At 35.2% G+C, this 15,411-nt stretch overlaps 1 protein-coding gene across 1 annotated transcript in view; it reads left to right on the top strand.

Annotated features, from left to right (window-relative positions):
- The window catches only part of LOC122813678 (zinc-binding protein A33-like), a 293,917-nt gene that overhangs the window by 144,893 nt on the left and 133,613 nt on the right, over nucleotides 1-15,411 (top strand). The window contains exons 2-3 of the mRNA XM_044086126.1: nucleotides 3,741-3,836; nucleotides 3,946-4,179. Of these exons, the coding sequence (XP_043942061.1) occupies nucleotides 3,741-3,836; nucleotides 3,946-4,179 (330 nt within the window). The remainder of the gene's footprint in view (nucleotides 1-3,740; nucleotides 3,837-3,945; nucleotides 4,180-15,411) is intronic.

Below are 15,411 nucleotides of genomic sequence, written 5' to 3'. Positions count from 1 at the left end.
GTACATAGTACCTAGTCGATAGAGTAGGAATCAAAAGCCAAAAGCAAATCATGCACATACTGTAGAAAGACAAACAACTGTATAATGTTAAATTCATGGGGAGATTGAACTTTATCTACTTATCTCTTTATTTCTCTAGAGGTAATCTAGTCCATGTGTATTGCTGACCTCTGGAAGTAAAACCAAACAAATACTATCAGTGGTGGTGGGAAAAGAAAAGAATGTAGAGGAAGTACCAGTCACTGAAAAGGTAGTAGCTTTTGCAGGTATAGAGCTTGGCATAGTAGTTGAGTTACATACTACAGGAAAAGTTAGTACTACGTCTATATTAACTATCCCTAACTCTTTTACAAATTTATAAACATAAATAAAAAAAATGGATCAAATCACATAAATCCAAAAACTGTAATAAGACGTAAACGTAAAGGAACAATGGGTAAGTGCCTGGTTTCTTAACTGGTAAAATAGGCTTATTACATAGGTTTCTAGTAGGGAATATTATCAATTGCTGGAGTAACACAGAAAAGACAGGATCAATTCCTCTTTCTGCCTCTGCAGGTAAAGGGTACTGAACTACCATCAGTAGAGGCTCATAAGGCTTTAATGTAATTTTAAAGTGGTTCTGAATCCTTTGTGAATCCCACCTAATTATCATGGGCAGCCCACAGCTGCTTAAGAATGGTCTCAAGTCGCACCAAATCATGTATACTGAAGAGCACATTTGGCTGACATCAAAGAGTGAAGCAATACTAATTTCATGAACTTTAATTGTACTTTGACTTAGGAATGCGGTCCATTTCCGTCATGGTATTAGAAACCCAAAAGATTTGGAGAAATTAAAAAAGAGGTCTGTTCTGATCCAAGTACCCTGTATTACCCTGTAAATAACTGTCAATGATCCAAGGCTTCGTAATTCTCGTCTTTTGTGCAAGTAGTCTCGCTGACTGGAATTTGGGTAAGTCTAATTTCAATAAAGGAAGGTAGACCCCATTATAGGTCTATTGGTATTATTCAATTTTTCGAACTTCCTTTTTAACACAAAGGCTTTCTTAATATGTTTATGTATATAAGGTTGTACATATTGTTCTTCATATATTCTTTTCCTAGATGCCCAAATGTCCATATGTAGTCCTGTCATTACCTTATTGGCACTATGTCTATCATGTGTTTCCATTTGGGCATGTTCTGTATGCTGAATCAAGTGCATTAAAATAGGTTGTGTGGCCTTGTATGTCTCCAAATGTGGAAGTCACAAACCACTCTGTTCCTTCATCAATTTTAATTTTCCCATTGCACTCTTTCCCTTTTATTGCTCCAAAGAAATTCCCTACTTTCCTTTATACTATTCCATATCTAATGATCTTGTTGATGCATATAAGCCTGATCTGCGTACGAACCATTGGGACCGAAAACACTGTAATCATTTTCCCCAAATAGCAGCTCCCTTAACCGTATCTTACTTATAGATGGTTTTCATAGTCGTTGGCCTTATGCGTAGCAGGAACTTGAGCTGGCTGTGCCTCAGCACAGCTCAGACACAATAGAGATCAGCTACACTTAGGCACAGCAGTTAGAACTTGGTTAGGGAGATTGCATATAAGGCAGTTATGAAATGTAAATTGTGACTGTCTTAAAGGGGGATGCTCTGTATGAAGTCATGTGTTGGGGCATAGTTCATTCCTATAACGTTTCTTTTTGCTTCATTTATTTTATTTCTTGCTATACTTTTAAAATACATTAATTTATCAAATTGTTATATCATATTCTGAATTGTTAACATATAATATTGTCTGTAAAAAGTTTCATGTAGCCCTGTGTGGTAGTACTGATGTAATTATTGCTGAGATGTACTGAAATAAAGTGAGATGTAGAATTATTTCTAAACTGTGGAGTATATAAATCACTAACCTCTAAACTTTTCTGCCTGGAGTTCAAGTAGCCTCTGCCTTATAGGTATAATACAGTTACGTTTTTGAAATAAAACATATTTCTTAAGCTTGAAGGATTGATTGAACGGTTGGGAACATTTTCTTATTGCTGTACTATTGGGTGCTGTTTTCTTGTGTCATACCAAATCAACAAAATTAAAAAATTGAACATCCAGGTATGGTCAGAAATAATTTAATAACAAGCAGCAAGTAATAATTTGCTAATTTATTTATGGGTATGTCTGAAACGGAATATATTTCTATAAATTCATTCTATAAACAATATGTTAGCTATATTTTAGATTTATAGCGGACTTGGTTTTTCTCTGTGAAGGTGGAATAGAATTTCTTCAATATTTTAAAACAGAATTGCAACATAATAGATTTCTTATACAGTTTGATGGTTTACAATATGATAATAGAATTTCATTTTTGGATATAACATTAGAAGGGGTAATTGGAAAGGGAATAAATACTAACCTACATAGAAAATTTGGAATAGTTAATCAGTTTATGTTGGTTAATAGTTGCCATCCTAGACCATCTTAATTCTCTACAATATGGAGAATTCCTGAGAATTTCAAGACGAGGTAACAATAATCATGATTTTGAACAAGCTGCAGCGTATAGTGGATATGTTTATAAATATAAATTATGAATTATAATGCACAGGTGATAGAGAAATGTGTTAGAAGAATAGAGAGAGAAAGATATGGAAATACTACTAATACAGTACATAGAGCTTCTTCATGTAAAGAGAAGAACAAAATTACAGATGATAGCTTTTTTGCAGTTATGACCTATAATATTCTAAGTGACAGTGTAAAACAAAATACTGGGCATTATTGGAAATTCTTATATAGATTTCAGGAGTTTTCAGGACTGGTACAACACAGTCCTGTTTTTTCATATAAAAAAGGAAAAAGTTTGAGGGACATGTTAGTGTATACTAAATTTGAAAGTCCAGATAATAAGATGTTGCAGCAGATTCAATTTAAAGGAACTACACCATGTGATAGCTGGACAGGGTGTCATTACATAGTACAAACCTTTCCAAAATTAATATTAAATTTGAAATGGTAGGAGAATATTATTGTATTGCTGAAAGGGTGATTTATGCAATTAAGTGTAGTTGTAATAAATATTATATAGGGCAAACCAAATGAATGTTCAAGAAGAGATGATCAGAACATCTAAGAGACATAGGGCTACGTAAAATAGAGAGCCCTTTAGCCCAACATTTTAAATTGTATCATAATGGTAATTCTGTAGATTTAAAAGCTACTATTTTAGCACAGGTACAGGGAGATAGAGATAGTGACTATGTTAGAAATTTGTTGTTATATAAAGAAACACTTTTTATTTTAAAATATGGGACTTTGATTCCACAAGGTCTGAACATAGACTGCTGTTGGAAATGTGTTATTTAAATTTGTTTGATATGTATCTTTAAAGAGAATTCATTTTATAATGTAATTATATAATGGTTATATTAATTAATTGTTTAATTGGCAACTGTGGGGTATAAAGGATGGGGTTTTATATGATGAATGTACTCCTTGAAGGCTTATGTGAAGCCGGGGTGCTAGAGTGCTATTTCATGTTTGTGCCACTGTTTTGTACTACTTGCTGCTTTTTATTAAATTATTTCTGACTAGACCTGGATGTTCATTGTATTCAGATATTTGGACTATTGCTTGGAAAATTAAAAAAATCATAAAAGGGTAATGGCTTATCATGTAATCGACAGAAGGTTGTGGTTGTATTCTTTTTACACTGAATGTGTTGAAAGCGGTTTTCTTTCCTTGGCAGGACAAACTGACAACATCTCTATCTCATCAGCAGTCAGGTCTGAAGCACTTTGAAGAAATAAAGTGCCAGCAAGAAATGAAGATATCAGAAATCACAGTAAGTCAGTTGTATGTTGAATGTTTTAAAGTTTTTTTTTTCTTTCTTTCTTTCTTTCTTTCTTTCTTTCTTTCTTTCTTTCCTTACTTAATGCTGTAACATTTTTCAGGATGATGCTAGAAGTTTACAGTTACACGTAACATCAGAATTTGCCAAGCTTCATCAGTTCCTCAAGGAGAAAGAAGAAAATCTGATCCAGCAGCTGAAGGAGGAAGAAACAGGAATTCTGAAAAAGATGGAGGAGAACCTGACAAAAATTAAAGAAAACATTAATGCCTTTCAGGAATCAGTCTCTAATATTCAGTTACAGTTGCAGCAGCAGGATGCACTGGCATTTCTAAAGGTAAAGTTATATTTGTCTGTATAAGTTCCTGTGAATGTTGTTTTAATATTGACATCTTTGTAAAATTATCAACTTTCATTCACCTTGTACAGCTGCAGGTCTGTGTCTGATGGAAATGTAAAAATAACACAACTCTTTAAAAGTGCATTGTTGAATTTCCCATAAGAAATATAAATATCAAATCCATGGAGACAGCAGTAATATCCTTATCCATGCTCCATATCAAATTTTACAGTGTGTGTTGTAAAACTTGTATTACTTTTGTAAATAATGTAGTTGATAAGTGTAACCCTTTGAAAATATGTTTGATGCTCAAAACCTCTCCTATAACATCATGAAAGACTAAACCACAGTGACTTGCTACCTGCATTTAGTGTTTAATCCTCAATTTTAACATGCATTGAGCAACAAGCGAGTTTTATATTTTAGTAAGAAAGTTTGTTAGGGATGTCCCACAGGTGGAATATTGTACATTGCATATTAATGCATATGATAATTTATTGGTAAAATATCAATGTAAATAAGTAGCTAGTCCTCTAAAGATATGTATTGTCTTTGGTTACCCAGAATGCTTTGCTAAATAATTTAAATAATTGCCAATAGCTAAGCTTGCACATCAATTTGTGGGTGTGGTCATAAGAAAAAACTGAGTCAACAGTGAAACTAAAACATCAAAGTGTATCATAATAATCATTTTGCTTTCAAACTATTTGCAGCTTTAATATCAGGTCTGGACAACAACATTAAATTAACTATAAAACTCAAATTTTTTTTTTTTGTCTTTTGTGCTTTTCCCAGTTAGGGGTTGCCACAGCAGAACTCCAGTCCGCTAATGATTGACAGTAGATTTTTATGGTGCCGAGTTGCCAGCCCGACGCCCAACCTTCAGCGAAGGCACACTCATTCACACATGTCTTTCGGAGGCCACTCGACCACGGGGAGGACATGCAGACTCCTCACAGAAGGCACTCCAGCAGAGAATCGAACAGGTGAACCTCTTGCTGTGAGGCAACAACGCTACTGCTGTACCACTGCAGCTTAAAACACAAATGCAAAATGTAAAAATACACTTACAGTATGAAAAAGGTAAAATTACATCAAGTACGTATGACTGTAGTCATTTTCACTGAATCACATTTCAATGAATCACAAATGACTAAACAAATTTGAATGAAAAACGCATTTAACTGAACATTTATCACTTTGACTGAAAAACTTTATTAAATCAAACGTTAAAAACTTTTTTCTTTTTGCATGGTAACAAGCCTGCTCCCTTATTTGTGTGGCTTTGCCCAACACCCTATTACCTAAATATACTAACTCCATGGTTGCACAGTGGTTAAGAACACACACACACACACACACACACACACACACACACACACACACACACACGCACACAGACAGTGGCTGAATGATTCTTTACCTTACAATTTTCAGCAGTCATGATTAAGTTTACGGTCATTTAAGACAAGTGTGCTGGTTACAGTTTGTTTGTAGTCTTTGTGAAAAGAATGCATCTATTAAACCTCTTAACTGCTTAAGTGTTTCTTCTCTGTAATATTTTGTATCAGTCATCTAGCATTCTTTTGCATCACACCAAAAAGGACATGACATATTTAAATGTTTATCTTACCAGTATCTTAAAAATGCAAAATAGCACCAATACTCTTGATGGAAATTTACCCTTAATACATCTTATGGTGGTAAATGCAACAGTATGTAGTTTATGATTTGAGGTACTTAATGTTAATATGGTACCTACATTTGCATCCAGATCATCTCATTGATAGACTTCTTTCATTGGGTTTCCATTTATTTTTACACTGGGCACCATATGATGCAGTTATACACAGATAAAGTCAATACAGAGTTTCAAAATAGTCTAGTCTTCTCTAAATTAGAAACTAAATGTATTAACAGTGTCATACATATTGCATATATGACAACAGAGTCAGTAATGAAACATTATGCTAATGCAATAAAAACAGTGTCTTCAGTGATCTAATAAAAGGTCGCTATTGATCTGTATCTGCTTTAGGTATAAAATATTTCTAAAGCTAGAAAATTGCTTTTCTGTGTCTGGCATTTTGAGAGAGCTTGTTTCCTAACCATTAATTTAGTTGGTACTAGTGTGACTTATGTCAGTGAAGTAGGTCTTTCCAGGGCTTACATTACCATCATAGATTTCATTAAGAGAAGAACTTCAAGTTAACATTGTAGGAATGAAATTATGTTTATCTAATATTTTTTATTCTTTTATTCCATACAAGCTGAATTGATGTAATACCCACAAAACATATCTAGTATCAGCAAATGGTTCTTGTTGAGCTAAGTAGTTGTCGTTAGCATGTATAACAAACGTATACAGGTAACATGGTAGAATGAGTGTTGTACATCTTTATAAACTGTTTGCATGTAAATTTCCTAAATAGAATGCTTTAAGAGGAAGTGAAAGAATAAAAGTATTATTAAATAAGTAGTTATTACAGAAATAACAACAAAAGCGATTCTCTGTTTAGTAAAGTTTATACAGTTCGATTCTCTGCTGGAGCACCTTCTGTGTGGAGTATGCATGTCCTCCCCACAGTCGAGTGATGTATAAAGACATGCAGGTAGGTGCGTGCGTGAATGGGTGTGCCTTCTTTGAAGGTTGGGTGTCAGGCTGGAAACTCAGCACCATAAAAATCCACTGTCAATCATTAGCAGACCAGAGTTCTGCTGTGACGACCCCTAACTAGGAACATCACTATACAGTAGTCTGTGAATGAATATCTAGTAAAGTGAAAATATTGAACCTGTATTGCACAGACTGAAAATGCATGCCCACAGCATGTTTTTCTTTTTTCTTTCTTTATTTTTTGACAAAGTATGAATATATAAATAATAGTTATATAATGAAAAACCAATGCTTCTCAAAGGTTTTATGGTTCACACTGTATACAGAAATATTCAGACTTCATATAATTAATTTATTATTGAAATTATAGGAGATGAAAATGCGTTTAATGTTCCAGGCCTCACTGGTAGATTATTCTTGTGATGTACAGATCTCTGAGTTTTATATCTCAATCTGTTTTATTTCTTTTCAGTAAATACTTAGAAAATCATATCTAAAATGGACTTAATGGGTTTAATTAAATTAAAGTAGGGTATGTTAAACTGCATGAGTTTTAGTTTAACCATTATACATCAGACATGGAAGAAGACATTGTATTATTTTATGAAACAGTCTTGGTGTCCTTAACAAACAGAAATATCAGATTATATAATCTGAGGTTAATCCTTTTGAAAATATAGATAGGGGGGTTGGGGTGAAGCTCCCCACCTATTTTCATTTAAAATCTGTACTTTTTGTTTTATTTTCTTCTGGAAACTATGTATACTAACTCCAGGGTTGCATGACTTTGGGGAGGGAGACAAATCCCTGCTATTTGCCTTGAATACTGGTTTTCGATCAAATGAAATTTCGATCAAATGGGTTTAGGTCAAATGATCTTTTGATCAAATGAAGTAGACCTATATATATATATATATATATATATATATATATATATATATATATATATATAGTTCTGCTTTCATTGAACGAAAATGCAAAGATCTTCGAATCTCACTTCAGGTTGAACAAAAGGAAAATGAGCCTTGGCTGGGGTCCACGCTTTCAGATAGCAGCTGTTACATATTTATACATCCGCTAAGCGGAAACTTGAACATTATGCATTACATATAAACAAAAATGTATATAATTCCTACATATCCAAATGTAAAATTAAAAAAAGAAAAAAAAAATGTGTGTATGTGTGTGTATATATATATATATATATATATCTCTTTTTTCATTGAAAAAACTATCTGCATCGAATCTGACTCACCCAAGCTGAAATCTCCAAATTTTCAATTAACTGAAACCCCAGATTGCCGAAATATTTTCCCTGTGAAAAGAACCAATTGACCACCGTGGAAATAAACCTAAACAGATCAAAACACCCACCAAAGTGGGGGGCTTTGCCTGCCACACCCCTCTACTAAAATATGCCAACTCTGAGATCGCACTACACTGACGAGAGGGCAAAGTTCACCATGGTTTCTTTCACAGGGAAAGGACTTCAGCAGTCCATGGCTTCGGTTAATTGAAGATTCGGAGATTTCAACTCAGGTAAGTCAGATTTGATGTAAAGTACTTTTTTCAATGAAAGTAGACCCATATATATATATATATATATATATATATATATATATATAAAATTTTTCAGCAACTCTTTTGGAATCTGGATTTTTATTTTCAGATAAGAAAAATACCCAGTAGGATAAATTAGAAATCAAGTACTGAGTTACACTAATTGGGATCACATTTGTTTACATCAGTTTATATAAATGCTCCATTATAATAAGACTGTTTTAGATATGAGGAAAGACCTTATTACTTAGTGGAGAGCTGGCTAACAGGGTTAAACAATAATGGCTGTTAATAGTATCATTTTAACACCAGCCATCTAAAATTCATCCCATTCCCATTAAAGCAAATGCAGTCTGTGTCTCATGATTAGTAAAACCGTTCAACTTTCCTAATTCCAGGACTTGAAACAACTTGCTTTATAAAACCTGATTAAGACAGCAGGGAGAGGAAAAGCTAACACTGTTTGTTTGTTCTTAGTTTAACAAATCAGTACAAACATGATGTACACAATTGTATTATAATCAAGGCAAGGTATTGGGGCGCTGCATCCTGGAACTGTTATTACAAAGTGCTATGTACTTTCATTGCTCTCGGGTGCCATGCTTTCCTCATTGACTGTTCATACCTGATATTCCATTCATAAATTAGATTTTGACTTCAATGCTAGATTTATAACTACTATTAACACCCTTGCATATTTATATGATTAAGGCATGCAGAGTCCCTGCACACATTACATGTTGACTATATATTTGGCAATCTGGGTAAGAAATTAGGTAGCATCTAGGAGGTATACAGAGGACGTAAAGGACTCTTGTTTAGAATTCTGTAATGTTAATGAAGCTTTTATTTGGGGGTTAGTGTTGTGAACCAAATTAAGTGCAAAATCTAAGTTTAGATATCACTGTTTGTATGCTTCTGAGCTGGATTCTATTCTAAACAGTAGTGAGGCATTAAAAACCAGATGAAATAAAGGTATCTGAAATTAATGTCAAAATATGTGCATAGAATGTAACTGTTCTAAAAGTTTAGCAATGATTTTTGGTAATTTTTTATAAACATTTTTATTAAGGGAGCACATACATTAACCACAGTAACATTTTTTCTGGCTATATACACTCGTATTTACCTTTTTCACATTCATCATTCACGCTGGCATTGCATAAATTGCTCCTTTCCTTATTTCCCCAAAACCTCATTCCTCATCATCTTGAACATTATTTTGTATGGATTGTTTCCACAGATTCTGTTTGCATATACATTCTTTACTTTTTTTCTAAGGATCCCAACTTCAGTTCTTTTTTCTTCTCAACAATATTTAGTGCTTCATTTACAGATGGTTTGGATTTTGATTTCCATTTCATAGCAATTGCTTTTTTGGCATCCAGTAGCACTGCATTTAGTAAGGCCTTATTATGTCTAGGCAATTCGGAGCCTGTCTATAGTTCAAAATAGAAAGAAGTTTCCTTACTTATAATTTGCTCCCCCTACATTTCTGACAGAACACTCTTTTAGAGAATTTTTATAATCTACCAACTTTTTATACCCCCAGAACATATATTCTCAATTACCTGTTTTCCATCATACCTCCAGCATTTGCTGTCTGCCTGAGGAAATTCCCAGAAGTCTGCATGGGGTATAAAATATCTATTAAATCTTCCAAGCAAAAATTCTAAATCTTCTGGACTCGGTTGGATGCTTGGGAGACACACAGATGTCTTTATATTTTTATTTAGTAAATTGTATTTCTGATATTGCTTTCCAATCTTTTATAACCTCCTGTGATTGATTCTTGTGGTTATATCAAATATTTTGTATGCCCGACTAATTATTCCTTTTTAAGCAAGTACTTCTGTTCTAGACTCAACTGAAAATTGTACCGCAGCTGTTGTTGTCACTTAGCACTCCCGTATCCCTTATTCTTTGTCTATATTTTATTATTGGTTCCTGATATGGGATGAAGTCTCTAACTTATCACTATCTTACTAAATGAATATCTATTTTCCAAGGTCATTGCAGTGAAACACATATAGTGTCATAAATCCATTATTTCAAGTGCTGACGAGTTTAGAGACAACATTTTATTCTTCTGTGGCGAGACCTATTTTGGAGTATTTTCTTAAGACCTGTTTGCAAATGCCAACATATATAAATGTCTTTGAACAGCTCTAGAAAACCTATTACTATAATTATAACTCTTTTACTCCAGGCTTCAGAAACTAAACATGTGTTCCGTAGCAGATGGAACCCTTAGAGGTGACCTTTGTGTGGATATAATGTTTTCAAAGATGTAGTAAAAAGAATGCAATCGATCCTGATTACAGTTCTTTTGGAATAATTCAGTCTAGAGGCTTAGTTTTTCAGAACTGAACTGAATTCTTCTAAAAATGTGACTTTTCATGCAAAGGTTACCAACATTTTCAAATAGTGTGTCCTTATGTAATAGTATATAGTGGTATCTGAAGTAAATTTGAATGTACTCCAGTCATTTATATGGATGATAAGAACTACCTGTGCTGAGGTTCCATTGTTTTTGGTGGTATCTATACACTGTGTGCAGAGTACATGGACTATGATACTGTGAATGGTCAACTGGTAGTAATATGAAACATGGCATTAATTGTGGCACTGCAAATTCTTATTGACTGCCTGTAATATATATCATGACGTGGACCATGATGCTATGACGATTGGCTGTGATTCTTATCAGGTCACAGACCAGAATATCATGAATGGTCATTGACTGGTTGTGATGCATATGTCATGGAAACCATGATTGATTACAGAGATTTTGGCTGTATAAACAACAGCAAGCACCATACAGTGACTGTGATACGGATTGGTGATGATATACAGTATATCTTGATAAGAACCCACAGTACTATGAAAAGTCATTGATTGGCTGTGATGTGTATCCTGACACAGATCATGATACAGTGAATGTTCATTGACTGGCTATGATATATATCTTGAAAACCATCACTGAAGACAGACATAAGGACTAAAGAAATAAGAACCAGATATTCACCATGTTACCCTAAATGATCATTGTTTAGCTGTGATATATAATGTCTGTATATGCATAAGTGTGTGTGTGTGTGAGCAGTTATTAAATGGCTGTGGGATAGATCATGACATGGACTATGATGTTATGAGTGGTCATTGACTAAAAGTAATATATTTTATCAAAACAAGTGTTGATGACAGAAATGAGTGGCAAATGCCTCAGGTTATTAGAAAATTAATCTGTACATCTGTTGGTATAATGAGGTTTAGTTATTAATATATTCTCTTTTCTGTCCCTTAATTAATTTGGCAAGTGCTAGTAAAAAATTGCTGTGTATAACAAAAAGGGAAATAACTTACTGTTATGATTCAAAGTAGTATTTCTAAATGATTGTAAAGCCATGAGAAATCTTCTACAGGTGGATGTGTAACTTTTTGTTAGGGAAACATTAACCTTTACAGACCAGAGAAAGTAAAAGAAAGAGAGAGAGAGAATTTTACATTAAGAAATGTCATTAGACATTTTAACTATATAGATGGTAGATATCAAACCTCATTCATAGCATACAGTCTTGTTGTTAGCCTCCAAGAGTCTTATTTGGTCAGCTTGTAATGTAGATACTGTATTTGAACTTCAGGTAAGGAAACAGGGTCCACATAGGTCTTATTCAGTGATGCGCACAAAGCTAGATATATTGAGTGAATGCTTTCGCACAATCTGAAGTTAAATGTAATTTTGGAGACCATCTACATTCTCAGCAAGTTTTCTCCCAGTATGTTTGGCCATTAAATCTGTCTATTCTTAGAACTTGCCAGAAATTTGGAGATAGCACCCCTTATGCGATAGTTTGGTGCATCGCCATACCATCCCTCATGGCAAACTCAACATGTAGCATTGTGACCCATCGCCATACCATCCCTCATGGCAAACTCAACATGCGGCATGGTGACCAAACCAAAACGTAAAGGCCAATATTTGAGTTAAACAGATCCAGTACTTTACAGTGCTAAATAAATTATTGGTGTCACTTACAGCTCTGCTCCAAGAAGTCCAAAAAGGCTTTAAACAACTAAAATCTATGGGATGGGAAACAAAATCTGAAGATATCGCCAGTCATTGACAGCTTTAAAAACATCAAGTCATACTGAAACATTGTGATATTCTTACCATCCAGACACCACAGGTTGCTGAACTGACTCTGTGTCAAAAAAAGCTATAATTAGAAATAGGCAATATTGAACCTGTAACAATTTATGGCTCATCATCTTACATGAGGGCCTGAAATGGATAACCTGGTAACATTCATCTGAAAGGAGATTACTATCATACTAAAGGAGCAAACCCCATCATAAAGTTGATTTGTTGCATCATTTTCAATCCAGAACTCATAATTTAATCTGAATATCCACAGAATTGGGATTAAGGGTGCCCAGATACAAATCACCTCTGACTACAGCACCTCAGTCATTCTTTACTAAATGGAAAGTCTTTATCCCAGTACTTAAAAAAAAAAGACTGTACTGTTTGTTTTCCAGGAATGTTAACTGTACAAAAAGGGGCACTGCAGATGTTTTTTTTGTTAATTTTTACAGCTAGAGACCAGGCTTAACTGGACAGAGGCCACTCACTGCAACAATGAATCACCCTTTCCATCTCAGTAAAGCAAACCCTAAAAAGGAAATGTACAGAAGCAGGGAAATCATCAGGCAATAAGAAAGCAAGGAACTTTAAACTTGCAGAACAAAGGCAGTATAGACCAAAGCCCTTCGTTATCCTGTGTGTGACTTCCTTACTCTGCAGATCATACCAGTACATTGTTACCTGTCTTAGATCTCTCAAATAGGGAGGAAGAAAATGTAATGGACCTTGCAGGCTCTGATCTGACTAAAAGGAGTTAGAAAGTCTGAGATTGGTCAGCCCTAATCTAGTTAGTTGCTGCAGTAATGGTGTGAACACTAACCACATAAAGTATCATCTGTACAACATGATTTGCAGTTAATTGCAGGCTGTGTGGGGAGCACTATGGTCCACAGTGGATATGGATTGCTGGACACCATCATCTTCTCTCTCTTGTGCATTTGCTGGGTAACTGTGTGGTTGTAGAGTAACAGACAAACCTTTATGTGAAGAACTGACCTACTTGTCTGAAATCCGTGGAGAGTTGAGCTCTGGGGGGAATATGCTTTTAGATCAGATGTTCTGGGCTGTCTAGTGGTACTTTGGCTGCTTTATTGCTTATTTTGTGTGTTAAATGCTTTAGAAGAGGAAACAAATCGACTTGGGAGGCGGAGTCGGTGTCTGCTTTGCATAACACTGCTCCACTCTGTTCTCATTAAACCACTCCATGTGGGTTTTCTACTATCCATGCATGGAATCTTGGCTACAAATTATAGATACAGCAATGTGATTTGCTTCTTCAGGAAAACATCTGAGTGGAGTGAATGATAACATGTTCTGTGATGGTGTAAGCTTCCTGTTAATTTTGTAATGCTGCTTGCTTGCTTTGTATGTGAAACGTTACTGTCTTAGGGTTGTTATGCTTAGTTTGAGAGGTCTGTATTAGAGCATTGTTTTGGAAAAGGACTGTAATTCTAGAGGATGATGTCAGCCATACCCCAGCTGTGTGAGACACGTTACTACCTTGGTTTGTAAAATATTAGTTCTCCCTAATTGATAATATGTTATTCTTTTATCTTATTCTTCTCAACCTTATTATTATCTGTGTTTTTCCTATTTTGTAAACAATGTGAAGGGACAATGCAATTTCTTTCATGGTGCTTCAGGAGCTTAAACTGTGAAATAAAATTAGAATGTGTACTTGTCAAATTATACCAGTTTAAATTTCCAAGTCGTCTGCTCTCAAGAGACTAAACTCAAACAAGCCAGCCTTGCTCATAAACTACATCATATGAATAGATGGTTTGTTGTGGAAAGCAATGGCAAAGTTGTAAAAGGTGTCCTGATTCTAGTCAGAAACAGCTTAGAATTGTTACAGGTGGACCTGAAGGCAGATAAAATGATCAGTGGATGGTAGTTAAAGTTGAAACATAGTGAGGGATGCTAATGATCATTTCAACTTTTATGGGGAAAATGAAGAAAATACAGCCACTTTCAATTCCTTTTATGAAGCACTGACAAGTCAAGGAGACACCATTTACCAGTTCTCTGGGGTGGGATTTAATGTAATGTTAGATAAATCTTTGGATGGAATATCAGCAGAAATATCTCATCTGGGGAGAGCTGGAGATAATATTGGGATGCACAGGAGGACTATGGTGAACCAAGTTCGCAGACCACTGCAAACTAGGGGCTATAATTGACTCTCCGACTGACACAGACATCCTCCAAAAGGGTCTCACTGAGACGGATACCTGGTGTCAAAATCATGGCCTCAAGCTAAATGAAAAAGTGCATAGTCATCCCCTTTGGACAAAACAAAGTACCCACAAACTACCACATAGGTGGTAGTCCCATAAATACGGAAGACGTAATAACGGATCTGGGGACCCAAGTAGATAGTAATCTCTCCTTTGATAATCATATTGCCAAAGTGGTTAGAAAATCCTTCTATGTGGCCCACCTTATCACAAAAGGGTTCGCATCCAGATCAAAAGAGGTCACTGTGCCCCTCTACTCATCACTCATCAGACCCATTATAGAGTACAACGCCCCATTTTGGATGTACCTTACAAGACACCTGCAACAGCTGGAAAGACCACAGAAGTACTTCACCAAGAGGGTCACTGGCCTCAAACAGATGCCCTATGCAGCTAGACTGAAGAAACTCCAGCTGTACTTGGTTGCATACCGCCTACTCAGAGGTGACCTCTGCCTGACATACAAGGCCATGTCCAACCCAGAACTGATGGACATGCTCCACCTAAAGAAAACCTTATCCCCTTAAGCCACATGCTCTAGGGGTCTAAACCTCACCAGTACAATAAATAGGATGTGCTGGAGGGATAGATTTCTGTCCCAGAGACTTCCCATGCTTTGGAACAAGATTCCAATCTACATCAGGTAGTGCTCCTCGCTAACACTCTTC

This window comes from Protopterus annectens, chromosome 10.part0 (genome assembly GCF_019279795.1).
Source record: "Protopterus annectens isolate FY-2018-M chromosome 10.part0, PAN1.0, whole genome shotgun sequence".
NCBI classification, from domain to species: Eukaryota; Metazoa; Chordata; order Ceratodontiformes; family Protopteridae; genus Protopterus; species Protopterus annectens.
The sequence above is the reverse complement of the archived record's forward strand: the minus strand, read 5'-3'. Positions and strand labels throughout refer to the sequence as shown.